The sequence below is a fragment of the Sprattus sprattus genome (assembly GCF_963457725.1).
Source record: "Sprattus sprattus genome assembly, chromosome: 15".
Classification (NCBI taxonomy): Eukaryota; Metazoa; Chordata; class Actinopteri; order Clupeiformes; family Clupeidae; genus Sprattus; species Sprattus sprattus.
The window spans coordinates 20,371,653-20,394,845 of record NC_137913.1 but is presented as its reverse complement, the minus strand read 5'-3'; the positions used below and the strand labels follow the sequence as shown (position 1 = coordinate 20,394,845).

General features: G+C 44.1%; 2 protein-coding genes across 3 annotated transcripts in view; one reads left to right on the top strand and one right to left on the bottom strand.

Annotated features, from left to right (window-relative positions):
- The window catches only part of rtkna (rhotekin a), a 38,484-nt gene extending 25,585 nt beyond the window's left edge, over positions 1 to 12,899 (top strand). For both annotated transcript variants that reach the window (XM_080852088.1, XM_080852089.1), the window contains exons 2-12: positions 1,026 to 1,225; positions 1,470 to 1,531; positions 1,739 to 1,792; positions 2,243 to 2,360; positions 3,523 to 3,747; positions 4,225 to 4,319; positions 5,127 to 5,233; positions 5,516 to 5,644; positions 6,258 to 6,423; positions 7,294 to 7,398; positions 10,166 to 12,899. In XM_080852088.1, coding sequence (XP_080708214.1) covers positions 1,026 to 1,225; positions 1,470 to 1,531; positions 1,739 to 1,792; positions 2,243 to 2,360; positions 3,523 to 3,747; positions 4,225 to 4,319; positions 5,127 to 5,233; positions 5,516 to 5,644; positions 6,258 to 6,423; positions 7,294 to 7,398; positions 10,166 to 10,932 — 2,028 coding nt within the window. In that variant the 3' untranslated portion in view covers positions 10,933 to 12,899. The remainder of the gene's footprint in view (positions 1 to 1,025; positions 1,226 to 1,469; positions 1,532 to 1,738; positions 1,793 to 2,242; positions 2,361 to 3,522; positions 3,748 to 4,224; positions 4,320 to 5,126; positions 5,234 to 5,515; positions 5,645 to 6,257; positions 6,424 to 7,293; positions 7,399 to 10,165) is intronic.
- A 1,308-nt stretch (positions 12,900 to 14,207) lies between these two features.
- The window catches only part of LOC308375962 (uncharacterized protein), a gene marked incomplete at its 3' end in the record, with an annotated part of 29,654 nt that continues 20,668 nt past the window's right edge, over positions 14,208 to 23,193 (bottom strand). Inside the window, exons 5-16 of the mRNA XM_080852188.1 lie at positions 19,406 to 19,543; positions 18,920 to 18,997; positions 18,570 to 18,721; positions 18,199 to 18,253; positions 17,919 to 17,993; positions 17,568 to 17,673; positions 16,752 to 17,189; positions 16,215 to 16,586; positions 15,568 to 15,636; positions 15,254 to 15,357; positions 14,858 to 14,909; positions 14,208 to 14,344 (exon numbers count right to left, since the gene is read on the bottom strand). Of these exons, the coding sequence (XP_080708314.1) occupies positions 14,208 to 14,344; positions 14,858 to 14,909; positions 15,254 to 15,357; positions 15,568 to 15,636; positions 16,215 to 16,586; positions 16,752 to 17,189; positions 17,568 to 17,673; positions 17,919 to 17,993; positions 18,199 to 18,253; positions 18,570 to 18,721; positions 18,920 to 18,997; positions 19,406 to 19,543 (1,776 nt within the window). The remainder of the gene's footprint in view (positions 14,345 to 14,857; positions 14,910 to 15,253; positions 15,358 to 15,567; positions 15,637 to 16,214; positions 16,587 to 16,751; positions 17,190 to 17,567; positions 17,674 to 17,918; positions 17,994 to 18,198; positions 18,254 to 18,569; positions 18,722 to 18,919; positions 18,998 to 19,405; positions 19,544 to 23,193) is intronic.

The following is a 23,193-nucleotide window of genomic DNA, read 5'->3' as shown; positions in this document are numbered from 1 at the left end:
GAAAAAAAGACAATGACACATGACAATGGTGAAAACTGCCACGTTTTGTTACATTTTAGCCTTGTGTCCACATGACAATGGTGTTTTGGGGGCTCGAAAATTCATACTTTGGAAAATGGGTTCCAGAGTGGACACTTTCTGATAAAACGCAGCCTTTGCGTGGCAGGATAGACAGGCGAAAACTGATCTTTTCGAAAATGACGGTGACACGGCCTCAACAATCACATTCCATTCTTCAAGCTTCAGTCTGAGCTCCGCCCTCCGAAGCCTCCACCACGTCCTCTGTGACACTGAATAGAAAATCTATTTTTCATTGTCAGACACATGATGGTTGTCAGCCAAATTGTTCTTTTTCTACGAGGAGGACATAATGTTATCGGAAATCTCAGCGGCCAAAGCCTTTTCTGGGCTTTCTGGGCTACAAAGTGATGCTAAATGCTAGCAACCTTAAGAAGGATAAGACATTCTGTTAGCTCAAACCAGATCTCGTCCTGTAGTTCGATTGCTTTGATAATCGTGTTTAATTGAAGGCTATAACTTACAACATGTGTGTGTGTGTGTGTGTGTGCGTGTGTACGTGCGAGTGCTTGCGTGCGTGTGCGTGTGTGCATGTGTGCATATGTACTGTATGTGTGTGTGCTTTGGCTCTTGAGCCACTACCACCATGCCTAACTGTTCTCAGACACCAGAATGCTTGTCAGTGCCACAGCTCCGACCACATTAGAAGCACACAGGGGAATCCAGCATGTTCTCATGGATCAGTAATGGCAGTAGACAGTCCATTAGAGTGAAATCAATGAGAATGCCTTTCAAAGCAGTAAGTTGTTTGAGGTCAGCATAAACGCCATTAGCTGTTGCCACCTCTAACCACCTCTGCTCTCTCTCTTTATCCCCTTCTCCCTCCCCTCCCCAACTTCTCCATTCCGCAACTCTGTCTACTACTCTTTCTTTTTTCTCTCCACTCCCACGTTTTCCCCCTTCCCCTCTGTTTCTCATATCCTTCTCTGTCCCTTCTCCCACGGCAGGATAGTGACATCCAGAAGAAGATAGACCATGAGATCCGCATGCGGGACGGGGCGTGTAAGCTGCTGGCCGCCTGCTCGCAGAGGGACCAGGCGCTGGAGGCCTCCAAGAACCTGCTCACCTGCAACGCCCGCATCATGGCCTACATGTCCGAGCTGCAGCGCATGAAAGAGGCCCAGGTCATGCAGAGGGTCGCACGCAGGTGAGAGAGTGAGAAGGAGATAGAGAGAGAGAGAGAGAGAGAGTGTGGTAGATCGTGTATGTATGTGTGCCTGAGAAGTGAGTGAGAGTGAGCAGTGAGAGGCGGGGAAGATAGAGAGGGAACACAGAATACAGAGACTCTGAGGAAATGTCACTTGCTTATTAGTTCCCCTATAGGTGATTAAGACGATACTTACATTATGTAATAAATATTCTGAAAACACACTTACTCTGTTTTCTCTCAGGTCGTCTGAATCAGGACCCATGGATGACCGACTCCCATGCAAAGGCAAAGTAGCCATCTCAGGTAAAGCCCTGTGTGTGTGTGTGTGTGTGTGTGTGTGTGTGTGTGTGTGTGTGTGTGTGTGTGTGTGTGTGTGTGTGTGTGTGTGTGTGTGTGTGTGTGTGTGTGTGTGTGTGTGTGTGTGTGTGTGTGTGTGTGTGTGTGAGCATATGACCACTGAACCTGCCTGATCTCTCTGCCTTTCACTCCCATCCCTCTCCTCTCCTGCAGATCTGCGCATTCCTCTGATGTGGAAAGACACTGAGTACTTCAAGAACAAAGGAGGTGAGTGAGTATGTGTGTGTGTGAGAGAGAGAGAGAGAGAGAGAAAAAAAAAGAGAGAGTGTGTGTGTGTTTGTGAGTGAGAGACAGAGTGAGCTGCAGTCCATATGTCTTGGGATTGACGTGTTAGTGTCCTTTCAGCAGACTCTGCACATACTCACAGCAACAGCTTTCCAAACCTGCGCAACACAGGACAGTCACTCGGGAGAGGGAAGGGCTTAATGTGCTGTTGCTTTTCTCTGTGTATAAAATGGTTTCCCTCTTTGTGCCTCATCTTCTCTCTTTCTCTCTCTCTCTCTCTCAATTTCAATTTCAATTTCAAATGGCTTTATTGGCATGAATGTGCGATACATTGATGCCAAAGCACTCAATACAACAATATTAACAGCAGATAACAGCAACATAAGTGATAATACTGATAACACTTCCCTCTCTCTCTTTGTACCGCTCCAGAGCTTCACCGCTGTGCAGTGTTCTGTCTCCTGCAGCTGGGAGGGGAAATCTTCGACACAGACATGGTGATGGTGGACCGGACACTCACAGACATCTGCTTTGAAAACACTGTCATCTTGTGAGTGCTGAGATGAGCATGTCTTCTGTATGCGAGTACCTGCACATCCAAAGTTTTAGAGGAAAATTCAGCTCAGTACCAGTGCTTCATTTCCCAACTGCTGTACCCATGAACGGCAGACATTTTTAATGATCATTGGAGGGCAACGGAGCAGATTTACTGCTAATATATCAATGCTCTGGCACGTTTGTGCATTCCATTTCCAGATGGCATTTCAAGATTATAACTAGGGATTCTTTTCTGCAAAAAAATGTGAAGTGTGATTGCTCAACAGCAGCAGAGGATTGCTAACCCTTGCCCAGCAAAAGAGAGATTATACAGCCCTAACACTACCCAATATCCTGGGCTAATACACAGAGTAAACTTCATGCTGCTATCCAACATCGGTTAGCATTATGCTAGTACCTTGCTAGCTATGACACTTGCAACGTGACCATTTACGGGCTCTCTGTTGATTACCAATCAAAACATTAGTGACAGACATGTTTAAATTCATAATTGACCAGTGATATAGTTTATAAAAGGCAGTGCATGAGCAGATATATACATACAAAACTAATATTGCCCTATCCTATCGTTATTTGTTATTGGGTCAGCAAGTAACGTCACACTAGGCAACGTTCGATCGTTCATTTCAATGTGGAAAAAAGATGGATGAAAAACAACGATACGAGAAAAGAACAACAGGGGACAACCATATTTACAAGAGCACTACACAGGATCAGGACGGACGTGTCAGAGTTGGAGCAGTGTCGATATCTCAAAAGTGCTAGGAGCAGAATCTGCGCTAAAAAAGAGTGGAGTAAAGATAAAACTTAAGCTTCGCAATGTTATGTGATTAAGCAATCACACTAACAAGATATAGTTTTCTGTGTGTGTGTGTTTGAGTGTGTGCGTGTGTGTGCGTTTGAGTGTGCGCACATCTGTTCTGGGTGTGTGTTTCTATAGTTTACTCTGGCATTTGCATGGGTTGTTGTTGTGTGTGTGTGTGTGTGTGTGTGTGTGTGTGTGTGTGTTTGTCCCTTTGTCTAATTTATGGGTACGTCTTTGTCTGTGTTTTTGTTTCTGCGTTGGTGTGTCCGTCTCTCTGATTTCTATCTCTGTCTCTTTGTCTGTGGATGGTTTGTGTTTGTGTGTGTGTGTGTGTGTGTCTATACATCAGTAACGAGGCCAGCCCGGGCTTCGAACTGCGCGTGGAGCTGTACAGCTGCTGCTCGGAGGACGACTGCTCGGCAGGCAGCACGCCCAGGAAGTTGGCCAGCAAGCTCAGCAGCTCGCTCGGCCGCACGGCCGGCAAGAAGATGAGGGCCGCCATGGACCCCGGGGCATGCAGCCCCATCAGCAACGGAGGGGGCGCCACGCTGCTGCTGCCGGTGTCTTCCGTCCCGTGAGTGGAGCACCCCGTCCATTACGTTACCCAGCTTACACTGTCCATTTTGTCACCACACCGTAATGCCCAGCAACTGATGCCTTCACCTGCTTTGTCAATAGCGATTAGTCAGTGGAAGTGATGTCCAGGGTGTTTTCATGGTGTCTGGCACGTACAGCATGTCTTTATAGCTGATCAACAAGTGTTTGCAGTGCCTGTGTGGAGTTAGCATGTTGCTCTGAAGCCTCTTACAAGCACACAACATAGTGCATCTACAACTCTAAAGGCTTTTTTAGTAAGCACATTGGGCCCAACGTAGACTTAGAAAGTACATGGAAGAGCCACATTTAACCAGCTACCTGGGAGAAAAAAAACACTCACGGCATGACTTTTGCATTTCTTACATCTAGCCAAAACTTCGCCCTGCCATCGGAGGAGAGAACCACCTTCCACTGTTTACACAATGCCAGACAACTGTCCTCTCTGTCTTTGCAGGGGGCCGAAATATCACCTCCTGGCTCACACCACACTCTCACTGGCACACGTGCAGGACAGCTTCCGCACGCATGACCTCACCATTGCTGCCAACGGTGAGTGTAAACCAGACTCCAAGGGTGTTCTGTTTGTCTGTTTGTCTCTCTCTTCTTAAAGGTACAGTAAAGATTGTTGATATGTGTTTCCAAACAGTGTGTTGGATAAGAATCTTGGACTGCACCTTTAAGAGCATGTAATACCAGCTGGCTCAGGTTTAACCTGGCAAAGTTCAAGCCGATCTGTACCCGAACATTGCAGGGCTAGACTTCCTGAAATGACAGACAGAGACAGACAGAGAGAGAGAGAGAGAGAGAGAGAGAGAGAGAGAGAGAGAGAGAGAGAGACAGACAGACAGACAGACAGACAGACAGACAGACAGACAGACAGACAGAGAGAGAGAGGGGGGGGGGAGGAGAGCACAACACGGAGGAGGGTTAATGGAGTATTGATGGGTTGAATTATGAAATGGCTTGACTGTGAGTTCTCCTCAGCTGGCCTTCAGTCTGAGACAGCAGACCCTGAGGGGGTTTAAAGTCATGCTTGGTGCTGTAGTTGGGATCCTTGTAATTAGCTGCAATAACACAGACCAGTTCAGGAGGCTATGTAAACAAAAGTGTACGTGAGTCATTTAGTGATCAACTGAATTCTGTGTTTTGGAGTGAATGTGTTTTAAACGTTTTCCGTTCAGTTCAAAGTAGTGTACAGTCTACACAAGTCGTTGCAGTATGAACAGTTCATAAACTCCATGTCAATAATCATTTATAAAAATCAATGTCTGTTCGTTTTAACATCCTCTGGGGCAGTAATGTTGGGGACGCTGTTGACCGTGTTTCATTCCTGTTGTGTCCTCCTCCTCCCCGCAGAGGACTGCTCCTTCTGGGTGCCGCTGTATGGGAGTGTGTGTTGTCGCTTGGCTTCCCAGCCCAAATGTATGACCCAGCAGGTGATGAGCGGACGTCTGAAAGTCAAGGTGTGTGGTTCAGACTTCCTGTGGTGGATGTCCTCTGTATGTCCCAATGTTCTCTCTAGTGCTATGAAACTCTGTTTTGCTGTGTCATCTCTCCTGTTGTCCTCTCCTCTCCTCTCCTCTCTTCTCCTCTCCTCTCCTCTCCCCTCATTCTCTGCCTCTCGCTTCCCTGTCCATGTCTACACCCGCTTTCTCACTCTCTGTCACACTCTTCTACCTTTTTTTATTTCCTTGTTATTATGAATGTAATTTATCCTGTTTTACCACCCCACACACACCTACCAGCATGGGAACGACTCTCAAAGCTGCACGAATGTCTACGGTGTCCTCAAGGGGACACACCTCTTCTGTTACCACCAACAACAGGACATGGACTCTAATGTGGATCCTGCAATAACAATCGGCATCAACAAAGTAAGTCGATGCACTCTCGTACAAGCCAATGCATAATTTCCTGTGGCAGGAAAGGCCAGACATGCCCCATAGCATTTGCCATCTATTGATTTCCTCCCCCTGTTTGTCACTGAACAACATAATTAATCACTGCCTCAGAAACCAAAGACTCCAACCCCGACTCTCTTTATCCCAGCTTTGAAGACTTACCCAACTAAAGCACATCTGTTTGCTGTTTACAGTTACCAAGTGTTTTTGTTATAATTGACTGACTGCATATTTAATTGCTCCCAGTTTTTTTTCTGTTTAACCAATAACCACATCAGCTGTGGGCTTGGGTGTGGCGTTTTTGTGTCTGTCTTCGTGTGCAGAGTTGGGGGAGAGGCTTTGTTTTATTCAGATGCACACAACTTGGCAAAATAAAAAGCTTCCCTTAATGGTTTAAGAATGAAACATTCATGGCTATCTCATGCTGGAGCTCATCCTGCAGAGGGGCTCGTTACATATTGAACATACGGCATGAGAAAAGCCAAGTGTTGATGATGAGGAGAGGGAAAAGAACTGGCCTACATTTTTGAGTTGTTTTGGTCTCCTAAAGGATATGTGTGTGTGTGTGTGTGTGTGCACACATTAGGAAACGAGGATACGAGCGGCAGAGAGAGACCCCCACAGTAAGGCCCAGAGTATCTGCATCAGTAACCAGTATGGCGGGGAGGAGGTGACGCACACCCTCCTCACGGAGACCAGGGACGACACCCAGCACTGGATGGAAGCCTTCTGGCAGCACTTTTACGACATGAGTAAGAGTCAGAAGCATGCGCACACAGCCACACACACACACACACATACACACACACACACACACACACACACACACGCACACCGGACACACACACAGACACACAGACACAGACACACACACACACACACACACACACACACACACACACACACACACACACACACACCTACAGTGCAAAAAACACACACATACGCCCACACACATACGCTGGTATACACTCTCTCACACATAAATGAATCCATTATGCTAAGGGAATGGTCCGTGTCCAGAGATACTCACAGACTATCACAGTTGTACAGACAGAAATACACTGACAGATAAACAGACAGAGACACTGTCAGTGTGTGCCAGTTAGGCACTATCAGCACACTTCTCATCTGCTCGAGCAGTAGCTGTTCATGGCAGACAGTGTACATGGAGTGGTGTTGTTGTTGTGATTTTGGATCTTCACAAGCTACTAGACACTGGATCAGGTCTGGTCAGGTCAGGTCAGGTCTATCAATTATGTCTGCTGAACTGGCACAGTGTAATCACTAAATAATGGTGGTTGCATAACAACACACCTAATGCCACACTGTAATTCCACTGTACTGAGAACAGCAGTTATGCTACTGCCGTGTAGCACTCTCTGGTGCCTATTAATAGAAATGATAGAATTATTGCATGTTTATAAATGAGTAGCAAGTCAGCACATTCTCAGCGCTGTTTCACTTTTAAGCTCCATATAATGATAGCGGTAAAAATAGTTCAAAAGAGAAGTGTATGTAGAATGTAAACAGATAATTAAGTTTACACTGCATGTAAGAACAAACCGTAAGCTGGTAAGCCATGGTGAGTGAAATTGCTTATTCATGTCTGCCCCCTGCAGGCCAGTGGAAGCATTGCTGCGAGGATCTGATGAAAATCGACCTGCCGTCACCAAAGAAACTCGCTCCTCTCACTCCTAAGCAAGGCTCCCTCTATCACGAGATGGGTAAGCAAAAACACACACACTCACACACACACACCACACACACACCCACACACCTCCGCACATCTGCTGACTATATTAAATACAAATACTGACTAAATAGCTGTGATATCAGAAAAGCTATTTTCTTCATACAGGTGAACTTGGCATGACATGCTTATGTTTGACAGGTGTTTTATGGTGGTATTTTGACTTTAATAGACTATATCACACACAGAATCTTGTCCCTTCACTGGGGTGGTTGTTAGTGCAGGTAGAGGTTGTAAAACCGCACTCTATACATATGACTGTTCTCTAGTGTAGTGTAAGTTCATCTAACAATCAGACCATTGTTTCATTTGCCAGGTGAGATCACCATGTCTACAGGGCATTAGAGACAGTAGTCATGACAGACTACATCTCATCCGCCTGGTTTAGAACAACTAAGTCATAGCAAAGAAGGGGTTATGAGCTGGTGTTAATGTCACATGTGTCACTATGGCGGTGGGGTCAGGTGCTGCATTGTCATTAGTGGTAGAAAGTGTTGACAGGTGTGAGGCACACTATTTAAACTGACATCTAGATTAGTGAACGACAGCCTTGTGCTGTATCTGCCGCAAGGAACACACATACATTATGAGAGAGATAAAGGGGTGTGTGTCTCTGTGTGCACTGTAAACCTGAACAAGTTCCGAGTACTTAAAACTTTTGATATAACCGATTACATAATCAAATTTGAGGACATATAGTATATATATATTTTAAGTAGACTTAGCTTTAAAATTAAACATCGGCAATGCTGATTTATTTTGTTATCATTTTCATAATTTTTGAGTTCTCTGAACTCCTATTATTCCCAAATCATCCAGGATTTTGCCTCGTCGGATATTTGTGTTTCTCTGGGTCTTTCATAAACTAGTTATTACGCCCTTACAAGTTTTTGAAAGGGTATCTCCCTTACGTTCCAACTTTTTGTGCAAGCTCTTACTGTAGAGAGAACTGCCTTCCCAGTGTTACCAGATGTACATTATCATTTACATCTGTGATTTACCAGACGCTTTTATCCAAAGCGATTTGCAAGGAATTTTGCATTTATAGATCAGGAGCAGTTTAGAAGTTCACACTTATACACTTGGTAAGGAGGAGTGGGGAATCGAACTAGCAACATTCCAACCTCTCAATTACTAAACGACTCCTCTACCTTAAGTCTGCTGTCTCTGTCTCGCATCACAAGATCTTTGCAATGGTGTTCTCAATGACGTTGAGGACGTCAGATACTAAAAGAATATGAGTTATCAGGCAATGTTTACTCAAAAAAATACATTCCAATACAATTAAAACGTCTTCACTTGCTCAGAAAACTAATACATTTAAAGTTGGGTCAACTAAATACCAAGTTTTACTGAATACTGAATACATAATGTTAATAAGTTAGTAGAACTGTTTGGGTTTACAGTGTGTGTGTGTGTGTGTGTGCATGCCACTTACTAGGGTTTCTCAGTGTGGTATAATCCTTCTGTGGATGAACAACTTTTTCTGACTCTGTTACTGAACTGCTTTCTGCTGTGTGTGGGTTTGTCTGACTGTTTTTTCTCTTTCTTCTCTTCTCACCCTTTTTCCTGGCTGCCTTCCGTCTCACTGGGTCTCATTCTCATCTCATTTCCCACTCTCCTTTTTTCATTCATTTTACTCATTTCATTGGTCCCTGTCCATCCATCTGATTTCTTTTCCCACTCACCTTTTTTCACGTTTTTAATATTAACTGATTAATCCCATATCACTTAACTACATCATCACAACATGGCCGGATTTTTGTTTGGTATCAACCTCCGTCATAAACACACAAACGTGGACAAAACTCCATACACACACAAACACACACTCACAAATAATATCCATAAATTCACTCATAACACCCAAACATGCTCACACACACACACACACACACACACACACACACACACACACACACACACACACACACACACACACACACACACACACACACACTCATGCCCCACTCCCCCACACCAGCTCCCTCTGTCCCTCCCCCGGTGTGTGAGGGTCTGCTGCTGCAGGATAACGCCGTTGCCGCCGAGATCCGTGCTCTCCTCTCCTCCTATTACAGTGACAGGTGACCAGACATGACCGTTCCTGCTTGAGAGTGGTCCTGTAGCTCCCGTGCCCTCAGCATTAGCAGTATTTAGCAGTATTGCTAAAGTGTATGAATTATCTTCAGTCTAAATAGCTTGTGCTTGTCAATTGAAATCCATATCCATCACCCAGCCCCCTGATCCAGTGCTTCTGGGGAAACCTTATGTAGCTTGAGAAGTGACTAGCATGTGTTGATACCAAACAACCTATCAGACATATCCCTCAGAGTTGTTTTTATATCTTCAACCCTGAAAGTTGCTGAACATTGCTGAATATTATGTGCTATCTCTTGTCACGTAGGTTTTAACATGGATATTTTTGCTGCCAACTGAACCTCACGGTCATGGATACTAAAGGTTAATTTAATGTCATGTGTCAGTCTGATAGCTGATTAGTCACTTTCTGTGCTTGGCATAAGCAGGGCTGTGCTTACACTGATTACTGTAGACAGATAGTGGGACAGAGTAATAGTTCATAGCTGTAGCATGGCTGTGCAGTGCAGTTTATGTGTTTCTGTGCTGAGTAGTGCAAAAAGCCTCCTTCTCCGGTGATACCCCTTAAATCACACCAAATAAGAGAAGATTTCTGAAGCAGGAAACCGCTTTAATGACCTCATGTCGACCTGTTGTTCTCGTAGTTATTGACACCTCGGACGACATCGGCACGGTGACGGACATCCTGACGCGGCAGATCCAGGAGTGGGAGCTGCGCACCCAGCTGAGGCGAGGCGCCGCCACTCCCCCCGCCTGGATGGCCCTGTTCGAGGAGGAGGGCTCCCCGCCCACCACCCCCCAGCCCATCCCCCGTCACCACCATCACCAGCAGCAGCTGCTACGCTCCCCGGCCTCCCCACTCCTCAGCCCCAGCCGCCAGCCCGGCCGCTGTGGCCGCCTGCTCTCCTCCCAGGTGAGCCTGACGTCAGACAGCGACAGCCCCTGCAGCACCAGCCCCTGCTCGCGCCACTACGGCTGGGCCGCCGACCCCTCCTTCATCTCCCCGTCGCTGTCGTCCTCCACCTCCTCCTCCAAAAGTCGCTTCCGACCCCGAACCCTCTCGCTGGACGCAAAGCTCAGCAGCTTACGTGGGCGAGGGGGTGTGGGAGTAGGAGGAGGAGGAGGCAGCAGAGGCGGCAGGGTTATCCAGTGCTCCTCACCGCCCCCGGCCATGACCTCCTCCTCCACGGCCACCTCGTCCTCCTCCGTGGCCCCCCACCGGTCCCCCGCCCTAGCCACACTGTCCAGCTCCTCCAGCGCCAGCTCCACCTCCAGCAGCTCCAGTGACGGCAGCAGCTTGGGTGGACCGGAGGGTGACATGCCCTTCGCCCGGCCCACCGGAGCCCGGCGCAGCCTCAGGAACTTGCGCTCAAAACTGGACCCCCGCAACTGGATGCAGAGCCAAGTTTAACCCACACCCATCCTCACCTCACTCACTCAAGCATAGCGTTACATTTGGAAGAATTTTAATAAAAAGCAACTGTTGAGAAGGGGAATAATCTCAACATTTGTCTCTTTTGTTTCCTTGGGAAAGAACTGGAATGAATAAAGGGCGAAGCATGGGAGCCGGCCAAACAAGAACATGCCACAACTCAACATAGATATGGGAGATTACCTTCTTGTCATCGCTTGGGAGTCAACTGTTATACATTGTTTACTTAAATGTAATACCTACAGGTCAAACATGATGATACTTTAGATTCTGTGTGCCCTTCAGTGAAAAAAGCAGCATCCACATCATCCCTCATGAGCCAGTAAGTGAAACTGGTGCCTGTCCTGACAATGTAAAGTTTGGGTTGGTGGATATTTCTCCACTTCCTGTGAGCTCAGCATTGTGGGTACTACAGAGACTGCCGAAGGTCGCAGAACTTACGCTTCAAGGAAGGCCCAGTGGGAACGACACTCACTGTGCGCCTGTTATGAATTTACCACATACTAATACTGTGATAATACTCAACTTTTACCTAAAATGCAAGCATATTTGAGCTGTATCATTGGTTGCTGTTAATCCATTACTGTAACAAAAAGGTTATCGATAGCATATAATGACAACATTCAGAGTTTCTCTTGCACGTTGTCATCTCCACAAAATGTTACACTTCTTAGATTTGTCCCAGTGTAGAGATCTGTGAGTAGATGCCGTACCTGATAAATGCATGCCTGTGCTGTCAAGAAGAGATGGAGCACGAGCACCCTAACCCAAACCTTACGGTTGGTCACCTAAATAAGTGTGGTTGCTTCAGTTCTACTACTTGCTACTGTGATAACCTCAGGACTACATCATTTTAGAAAGTCCCCCCAGAGTATTTCCCTTATTTTGAAGTACCTCATATTAATGTACATGCAGTTCATGTACACAGTACACCCTTAGTTACCAACACAACCATTGAACTCCACTGTACATATGTATTGCAGCATCCTGAGGGTTTTATATAACTTTGGTGCAATAGAGTTATTGCTTCATTTCATATTCAAATGGGATTATTATTACTTTCCCCCCCTTTCTGTTCAGAAAAGTATACAACAACAAATGATGATTATGAAAAAGAAATCCAGCTGTAGTGTTCGTTTGTCCTTGATCAGATGTGTTAACTGATTACACTCCTTCACATTTAACCACATCAGCCACAGATGTTAGCAGGACATTCTGTATAAAAACCTACAATGTATTGCGAAATGTGATGTCCATCATAATTACAGTAGCAGTTTACCAGTTTTAAATAATAAAAAAGATAAACTCAGTAGTGACCTTGTCTACAGCAAGGCAAATAACTACAATGGATAGAAGTATGCAATCGAGGAAGTTAATATAAAAATGAAACATGACATTTATTTTGCAATATTGTGAGCAATTGTCATCCAAGTAGAAAGTGTAATCATGAAATTGGCAGGTATCCATGGAACCTAATCAAGCAGAGTATCCTCTTGTCCCATAACTCTCTTTTACAGTGATATATAAACTATGGCGCTGCGGTGATGCAGATGGCGAGCATGTTACATGGTTACAGGAGGCTGTTTCCCCTGAGGCCAGCATGGCCCAATGGCTCAGTTCATGTGGACTCTCTACTCTCTGCATCCATACAGTCATATCAGCCTTTGTTATTGTAAAGTTTTGTAATCTAACATTGTATTTGTTCCTCTTGTGTTCAATTGTATTTTACATGATTGTTGATGTCTTTTGTTATAAATACTATATTGATATATTATTTTATCAGTTACAGGCATAACTGTTTTGTGAGAGATAACACTGAATGTTAACACCTGTGTTAGGTTACTAGTCAGCAGGCTGTCTGCATGCACGTTTCTTTTTGAAGAGATCAAACTTTAAGAGAAAGAAGCTAACTCCGTACATAGCCCTAACAATAAATTATTTGTGACGTAAACAACTACTCAATTGTCTCCTACTCTTTCTTCCAGACATTCTGGATGCCATTGGGGATTAGTGAGTTTAAGAAATGTTTTTGTTTCATAAAATGCTAAAAATGTCTCAAATGCAAATAATGTACCTGCTTTTCTTAATAATAATTTTGAATCCAACACCTCTGCAATAATTTATATTAAAAAGTGTTCCCATTTACAATCGGCTCTATGAATGAAGTATTTTATGGTAATCACAGTGACCAACAGTGCAGTAGATACATAAATAAATTGTGAAGGCAAACAGACTCAACACAGTGCAGTGCTGCAGGTTGTATTATACTGTATTTACAAGAGAGAAAACTGTAACACAATGGTTGAATGGACACACAAAGACACACTTGGAAGTACAAACATGACAGAAATAGGGCGAGTTTTACCTCTAAACATTTTGCTTATAAAATATAGCTTTTTACATGTTAGTAAATTAAGTAATCAACAATTGGTGGAGTGTTACGTGACTAGTGTCCAGTGAATTAGAGCAAGAATAAGTACACAAATGCGGTTATGACCAAGAAGAGCCGCTTTTCCGGTGTATAGAGCCGGTGTATAGATTTTGAATTGATTCATCTTTCTGATTGGTATAAGGTCCCTGCTAATGAAGTCATTTGAAACCCATGGTTATTGATGGGATTTCATAGATATTCAGAGTAAATCTAAGACTAAATATAGATACAATAGACACTTATATTTTTTGTTTGTTTTGGTTTTTTTAAGCAGTGCCTGTATAGATACTGAAGGATATTCACACTGAATATGTAATATCTGACTAAATACATGAAACACTATTTAAACCGACAGACTTCACTCTCAAATTAAATGGGAAAATACAACATTTGTGCAAAAGTTGGATAAAACTAAAACAGAAATAAAACCCAAAATGCATACAAAGTGGATTACTTGAGAGGAAGAAGAATCAGAAGTTGTTATTTAGAGATGTAAGGGTAGATGTTTAAGACATCTCTCCATTCCCCACAACATTCAAATCTATTGCTGCTCTGCGATGGACAACCATGTCCTCATTATGAGAACCTACATGTTGGTTGAAGAAGGGAAAACAATTCTATTTGAAGCTGGCACAGCTCGATCCTGATAAGTTGTCTAATGGGAGCTTTTAAAACCATTCAGATTTCAAAAAGTTCTGATGGAAAGGTTGTCTGCTTTTGGCTGGGGGAATAAAGGGAGGTCATCCCTCCATCCCTGAGGGTGTGTGTGTGTGTGTGTGTGTGTGTGTGTGTGGGGGGGGGGGGGGGGGGGGGGGGGGTTGTTTTAAATGGTTTCTACGTAGTTGGCAGGGAAGAGCCCCTGGTGTCCATCTTTGCTGAAGCCCCTCCACCAGCCTTTGTCCACGGTCTCCACATCGCTGATGATGTCTCCCGGTGAGAAAGAAAGCTCCGATTCATCCTCTGTGTGTGTGAAAACGAGAAAGAGTGAAGAGGAGTGTGTCTTCATGAGGGTTTGTAGTAGATCTCAATTAGAAATCAATACATTGCATTGTAGAATTGCAATATTTTTTCGGGTACAATATTATAACGATATAGTTGTGCTAAGTACTGTGATATTTATTTATTTAATAATAAGATTTTCATTTTATTTTGGAACGTACGTCCACAAGATGGCGAAAGACCTTGTTCTTCTTGGAAAGTAATATACTAGAATGAATTCATCATGCCAAAATGGCTGCAGAGACTCCCAGTATACAAAATGTTATATACTGTATAGGGGAAGTTAATCGCAATGTATTACAGAATCAAATCGCAATATTTGCTGTACCATAAAATGTAAAGAATTTAAAAAAACATTGCAATAATATCATATCGTGCCCCAAATATCGTGATTATATCGTATCGTTGCCCCTGTGGCAATTCCTGCCCCTAGTTTGTACATGTGAAGGGGGAGTGGGAGGGGGAGACACTGACCTGCCTCATAGTCATAGAGAGCTCGTACACACAGCTGTCTTTCTGGTGATCCCTGTAAACAAAACAAAAAAAGAATATGGAATCAGAAATAAATTATGAAATATTGATCATATTGTACATTGTGGAATAGAATTAAACACATTACAATATATTGAATATAGAGAATAATGTTCATTTTACCGTCTATTCATTTTCGTAAAATATAGACTGTTAGGTGTTAACTGAACTATAGACAGTAGGGTTTTCCTTGGAAATACATATATCTATAAATCAGTTCAGCAAACATATGGCATTATTTGTCATGGAAATTACAGAGGCACAACAACTTTCTGTGATTGACTGTGTGTTTGTGTGTCTGGGGGTGCGCGCACGTGAGTGCACTCATCTGTTCAGTACCTCATCTCCATTTTCTGATATCTCCTTCCCCTGTTCCTCCAGAATCCCACCATGCATAATTGTTGCATTTGGGTCCATCCCTGTCATATGCATGTATTCTTTTTCTGGATAAGCAGAAGAAGAAAATGCTGGTCAATTCATGGCTTATATACATTCTGTGTGAATATACATTCAAGCTTTCTGTGTCAAGTTTTATGGGCAACGCACCTTTTATAAATCAGCTCAGCGTTATAGAAACGCATATATCAGAAATTAGCTAAAACATTATTTAAAGATAGACACGAGCTCTGCACGCTCGGGAGATTCTATGGTACCTGTGCCATTCAGCAGAGTCCTGCTCTGCTCCACCAGAAAGTTTTCACACTGCTCCAGGGCCTCTTCGCCTGGATACACACACACACACACACACACATGTACAAACAAACCCACATGCACACACACACACACACACACACACACACACACACACACACACACACACACACACACACACACACACACACACACACACACAAACCACAGTCAGCCATGAGAAAGGAGACTGTTCCAACCTGTTTGTGGTGAGATTATACAAGTTTGTTTCTCAACATCATACTGGTGATTTCATTTAGCACACAATGAATACATTTCATACTTTTCGTCTTATCTCATTTTGACTTGTGTGCACACACGCACATAAACAGCATACGCACACACACACACACACACACACACACACACACACACACACACACACACATACACACACACACACACACACACACACACACACACACACACACACACACACACACACACACACACACACACATAACCTCTTGATGCAAATGAGATCACTATTAAATGATAAGGCCAGTACTCTATTAAACCACTGAATATTGTGTAGAAGTGCAGACTACAGATTATCAGATGACTATTTGAAGAGCAAACAAGGGTAGCAGGGCTGCAGCAAGCTGCATACCTGTGTCCACATTCTCCTCACTCTCTTCCTCCTCCTCGCCGGGCTCCACAAACACCTCCTGCTCCTCCACCTTAGTCTTCTCTTCTTCCTCATCCTCCTCAGTCGGTACCTCTGGTTCTCCTCGGGGTTGTAGCTCCTCGGGCAGACTCTCTTGTATTTCTATCTGTTCTGGTTCCGGTTCTTGTTCTAGTTCAGCAGACGCTGTGGAGGCCTTGAGGATGGGAAGGGACTCCTCCTCACCCATCTGAGCTCCCTCCTGTTCTATCTGTGCCTCCTCCTCCTCCTCCTCTTCCTCCACCACTAGAACCGCCCGGACACAGAGGCCTTCCTCAGGCCCGAGGCTGCTCAGATTATGTGTGGCAGAGCTCAAGTCTGTGCAGAGATGAAGATAACAAGAAAGATAAAAGGCATTGGCTTGTTTCAACATAGGCCTGTCTGGCGTGTTTATCACTTTTTATTCATGGGAACCGTACACTTAGGGAATCGTCATTGGAGATCTATTATTTTGATCTGTAGGGCTCTTCAGTATTAACTCACCCTCTGGCTGTTCTGGGCTCTCAGGCAGTGGCTCAGCAGTGGCGCCACCTGGTGGAGAACCAGGAGGAGAGCTGTATGGGTGGACCAGGCTGGCCTGCAGACCTGGTGAGGCAGGGGCGGGGGAGGAGGGGGAGGAGGAGGTGGCCTGGGTTTGGGCCGGGACTGGTGGCAGAGCGGGTGGCGGCAGGGGTCTGGAGGGAGGCATGCTGGGTAAAAGAGCCACTGGGGGGGTAGAGCGTGCAGGCGACGCGGGCGGAGAGTGCATGGGAGCATGGGATGGCTGTGAGAAGCTGGAGGAGGGCGGAGGGGAGGTGGGGGTGAAGGGAGAGGGGGAGGTGTTTCTGGGGCTAAGAGGGGATGTGGGGCCCCCGTCAGACTTGTGGAAGATAAAGGCTGTGTCTGTGAGGCTGCGTCTGTAGCGCCGGAATGGGGGCTTCCCTGCACAGAGACGAGGAGAAAATATGTCTTAGTAATGTCAGTAATGTAGTTGGTATGGCCTTGAAAACTAGGCTCATGGCTTTTCTAACATTTAATATAGAGTATGTATGCTAGTAATTGTAAAATTGTGCATTTGTTCTGAAATAATTCAATCAATGACTATGAAGACAGAAGCTGAAGACTGATGTGGCCAACATACAGTATTTATCATAATTAAAAAAATGTTTTAAAGATGATTCCACAAAAGCAACTTACAATACTGCTCTCTGTTACAGAAAAATATGACACTATCCTCGAAGCAGCTCTCCATAACAATCTGAGTAACAAAATCTATCTGAGCGTCCTTGAATCCATAGCAGAGCTGCTGCAGTGCAGTACCTGTGTGTGGGGACAGGGGGCTGGCAGGGGACTGAGAGGAGGAGGACAGCTGTCTGAAGAATTCTCTGGGGTTGGTGGACCGCTGAGACACCAGTGCTGCGGCCTCCTAGTGGACAGAAAGAGAAACACTCTTTTCATGTTCATGTCAATATGAACATATTGCACAATCCTTCTAATGTCGATTGGAATGTTGTGTCCGTGTGTGTATGTGTGTGTATGTGTGTGTGTTTGTGTGTGTGTGTGTGCGTGTGTGTGTGTGTGTGTGTGTGTGTGTGTGTGTGTGTGTGCGCTCCGGTGCGTATGAGTGTGTCTACATTAAAAAAATAAGACATGAGAAAGAGTATGGCTTACCGCTGCTTTCTCTATGGACTCACTGCGTCTGAATCGTTCTCTGAGCTCTTCTTCATGCTCTCTCTGTTGCTTGTTCTGTTGTAAGTACATTCATACACACACACACACACAAACACACACCTGTTACATTCTACAATACATTCCATAATATCAATCATTTTACACTTCACAAGTAATATTCACACAGCCATAACAGACAGACACTTAATTCATATTAGTCTATCCAGATACAGCTGTTAATGGGATTGATTCAGTCCCAGGTTTCTATGTTGTCACTTACCCATGTAACTTTCTCCTTCTTTCTCTTCTCCTCATCCATCAAGGCCTGCTGCCTCCTGCAGTACGTTATTTATGAAGCCACATTTATTACAAATGGAAGTAAAAAACATATACTGATAAACAATTATGTGAAAAAACTAAATATATGGGAAGGCAACCATAATGACACTGCAATATCACGGCAAACCCATTGCACATTACAATACGTCAGTGTCAAAGTATGTGAGTTTGGTAAAATGAGGTCAAACTTTTATTAGAGGGAAGGCTGTGGTTCATAAACCATCCATCCAAAGTGCAGTAAAATACACACACACACACACAATAACCTCTGAACAAATATGTCTGGCTGTCTGTAGAAGCGTGACCTCTGACCTTTGTTCCTCAATCATCTGTAGCTTCTCGTTCATCTTTCTGTCTCTCTCTTCTGCCTCCTTCCTCTCCTTCTGTATCCTCTCTCTCTCCAGGCGTCTCCTCTCTTCGCCTGCTCTCTTTTTATCATCTTCTTTTCTTTCTTCCTCTTCACGCTGCGAAAGAATGTAGGCCAGGGGAATCCAAATATTATAAAAAAGAATAAAAAGGCTATTTTATTTATGAAACAAAGCACATTTAGAACACAGTCAAATACATTCATATTCAACTGTGCATGCAAACGTGTCAACAGTATGACAGTCAACCAGGTGCGGTATTTGAGAGGTCTGTATGTGGCCCTCTATGAGTCACACCTCTGCATGTGCCCAAAAGGAGTCCCTGTTGATTCTTCTCATCTCCACAGCAGCGTTAGTTCTCCTGTAGTTTGTGCCCTGAGCGGAAAGAAAGATTGATAGGACTAAATGCCACAAACATCATCATTATAAGCAGGATTAGGGACATGAAAATTAATCATTGTTTTGTGTTTATGTGAAGTGAAGATTTATAGTGATGTTGTTGATGCTTTCAGAAACTTGACATGCATACAAACACCATGTCTGTGTCCCTGTAGGCACTGTGTGAGTAAGTGAGTGTGGTGTGTGCATGTGTGTGTGTGTGTGCATGTGTGTGTGTGTGTGTGTGTGTGTGTGTGTGTGTGTGTGTGTGTGTGTGTGTGTGTGTGTGTGTGTGTGTGTGTGTGTGTATATATGACTGTGTATGTGTGTCTGTTTGGGGGGGGGGCAGAGACAGAGAGAGACAAAGACAGAGAGATAGAGGCAGTATCACTAGTCAGCACTTACCACCATCTCCTCCTTGTCCACTGGCACGGAGCTCCTCCTCTGGAACTGTGCTGGTGGCCTCACCTTGGCAACGGCAGCACCCAATTTCTCCTCTGTCACATCCTCAGCGTTTGATGCTGTGACAAAAGTGTGAGCCTCCTGTTGAGGGGCAGAGCAGAAAAGCACACTTCAGATCTGTGTTGCGTCAATCTGGCACTCCAATTCAATTTCATCCGTCATTGTTTAAGGCTAATGGTTGAATGAACTCATCATTGCACATATAAACAGGCTACATCTTTACTGTCAAATTAAATCTGACAAACCTGAAGAGCCTAGGACTATACCATGGGGAACTCTGTTTTAGTGACTGGTCACAGAGTGTCCTAGGAGCTGACAGTCACTGCGGTTACATGGATTCGAATTTCTGGCTTACTCCGATTGAAATAGAAGTATCCATTTCATGTTACCACCAATATTCAAATTTTTGACCGCCGACTAAACTCCGTTTTACACCCCAAGATAACTCGATCGGAGTTGGTTGTTAATCGGACTACGCGCGCATGTAACAGTGAATCAGAGTTTAGGTCTTGATATCCTGCCCATAGACATATATACATGCATCATACTGTATGTCTATGATAAACGCTGCTAGACGCTCACTGTTCTTGTGCTCCAACATCTCATTCATTTCTGACGGCTACTTTTACCTTGGAAACAATAAACAAAGCTAACTTTAGTATCTAAATAGCAACTGCATATCAGAAAGGGCTAACAGAAAAGTTTTGTCTCAACCAGAGACATGTATTGAGTCTATGGTCTCAATTGTTCATACTAATGGCACGTTTTTTATGAATATCCTGCAGACTGTCTCACAAGCTTATTCTTGTTGATTATGAACAATCATTACACAAGAGGTCCAAAGATATGAGCACCTTTACAACCCCTCCTTAAACAAGTATAAGGATGTTCAGATGGCCCCGAATTCATGGAGAGAATACTATCCCATTTTCACAGGAAACTTCACCTGCACACAGCAATCAGGGCATATGTGTCAAACGCGATAAAAGATACTGCTCTGATCTATTCCCATTCCATACTGAATATTCTGTTTAGATCAAAGGTTTGTTTCGACATGCCGTGATATTTCAGATGATAGTTATGTGGTATACCAATGTGTTGACATTAGAAAAGCGTTGACTGGAACTGTTTTGGACAGAACGCTCTAATTCACCGAACAAATATTTTCATATTACTTTTCCACCACTTGTTAGTCATGTCATCCATTTATATCAATGTGAATCAATCAATACTAATACAACTTTTACTGTGATATGTTTTTGTTTCATTTCACAACTTATTTAATGTAAAATCAACGGTAGCAGGTGCCCGCTTGTAAACATTCCACATTTGATTTGAACAGCATGGCCAATGATTCGAATTATTCACTGCCATGTACTTTCAGATAATAGCAGTTGCCCCCATGGATAGCATACTCCGACTAAAGCCATACTCGGATTAATGCCATCATGTAAACGTACTGAGTGTCTCCAAAGCTGTCTTATGTAACGTGTGTTGATTGACTGTTGTATCTTTCCAAAAGCACTTATATTCTGCACAGGTACATCAGGTACTGAAGACATGACTTACGAGGTAGCTGTCCAATACCTGTCTAATAGTCAGTCTTGGACAGTCAGAATGATATGAACTGCAGTATGTTCCAAACAAGCTTGTCATATTTCATCCTGTGAGAGGACTGCAGAATGCAGACCAAGACAAGCCAGAACCAGTCTTTTAAATAAAGGAGAGCAGAGGCAAGGGGTCAGAGAGAGCAGGATTATTTTTTTTCAAGTTTGTTTACTCTGAGGAGCAACACAGGTGACAGGGGGGTCTCTGAGGAGATAATTATGAAGAGAGGAGAAGAAATGTGACTGTGGGCCTCGTGTGAGTTGACTACAGATTAGAACAATTTTAGAGTTATTTCGTTTTTTTCTTTTTCGTTCTTTTCCTCTCTCTTCCTTTGCAACCCTTCCTGCACCCCATACAAATCCCTTCATAAAATGACAGGTTTAGAATACGCTCTCTATCTAGCTGTGGATCTCCCTTTCAGAGTGAAGTAGGTTGTCAAGGCTCACAAACACACCCGACAATCCAGTACGTCTGAATGTAGCTGTCAACCTTTACAGCATGAAAACTGATCCAAGTCAAGGAGGTGAGCTCAGCTCTGAGAGGTGAGGTATGCCCCTGAAGGTATCACTGCTCCTCCAGCAGCAGGCTGCTCATGACGGGTGGCTTGACACATCGTGTTTATCTTACACATCACCCTGACAACAAACACACCGCCTCTGCTAGCTGAAACTCGCTGAGCGGAGCAGAGTGGTTCAGAGTGAAACACAGAACGACCGAGGGGGGTTTGGATCCAAACTCCACTGAAGACTGGTCCTACTGATTTTAATCCTCTGATATCGATACCAGTCTGCGGAAGCCAAAGAGGCACAGTATATGCCAGAATTGTATGGACTTAAATCAGTCAAGCAGGTCCCTACCTTAAATACCAGCACTCCCCTACCCAGAACATGAGCACTAAGATGAGGCTGAGCCTGTGTTAAACACTCTCTAACTGTGAGTGTTAGCATCAGGGCTAGCATGCTGTTGCTTGTCTGAGGGATTTTCTTAATGTATTTATAGTTAATGCTTCTAGGGAGATTTATAACGACAAAAGGAAAGGTGTGTTTGTGTACATTCCTTGCTCTGCCAATAAATTGCACTGGTTGCTTAATCGACAGTAAACTAAGTTCACAACATGTTCTTGAACTTTTAGGGTGTTAAAGAACACAGTGTGCCTGAGGGAGACAAGTGTTCTGCCCAAGATCTGTGGCTTAATGGCTTTGCACACTTCCATCTGTTTTCACTGGGTCAGACTGGATCAAAGTCTGGATCAAATATGACATTATCAACTTATTTTTGTCATTCAGGGGGTGCATTACGGCCTTGAGATGAAACTGTGAATTGTGTAACTGTGTTGTTATCATTGTTGATTTGGAGACCCTCAACCAGAGGGTCAGACAGACTGAATTGTCATATCACGCAATGCTCTGCCTTTATTTCTAATCAGTACAGTACTGTTAATCTTAGCTCTCCTGTGCCTAATCAGGGACCCCATAATAAATACATATCACACATCATACATATAGTGTATGACAATACAAATGCTGTCATTCTGCCAGCTAGACCCTTCTGCACAGGAGAATGTCAACACAGCCAATCGCCGGGTTTTGCATACAAGTAAATGAGTAAATACTGAATACAAAGATTAAGATACCTGTTTACTCTGGTACGGGCACAGCCCATGAGTATGCTGCTGGCAGGACTTTCTCCTCCTAAATTACTAAACAGAAAAGTCCTGCTCACGGCCCGTTCCTCACAGCTCTCCCACTTCCTCTATGTGATAGCGTTTTAGTTTTTCCTGGTGGTGTCTTTGTTATTGCACATGCCCATAGGAAAATGTTAGTTCTCAAAAATGGATCTTTGATAGCTCAGGAGCCATAGACATGATCTCATTAGAGAAACTCGTGAGATAATAAAGACGTCTCTTTTAACATCTTCTTTTCTTACGGGTGTGCAAACTTCAACCCACTCCCTCTCTGCACAACTACCTCTTAATTAGGCCAGGCTTGTTCACTTTCCTTGCGTGTGTACGTCTAGGTGTAACCAGATGGCAGGATAAAACTGGCGGTTTGTGGCACATTATGACATGTACCAGCCTGGACAAGTGCAATATGTGAATGTCAGACTGATGTTTATCTCTGTAA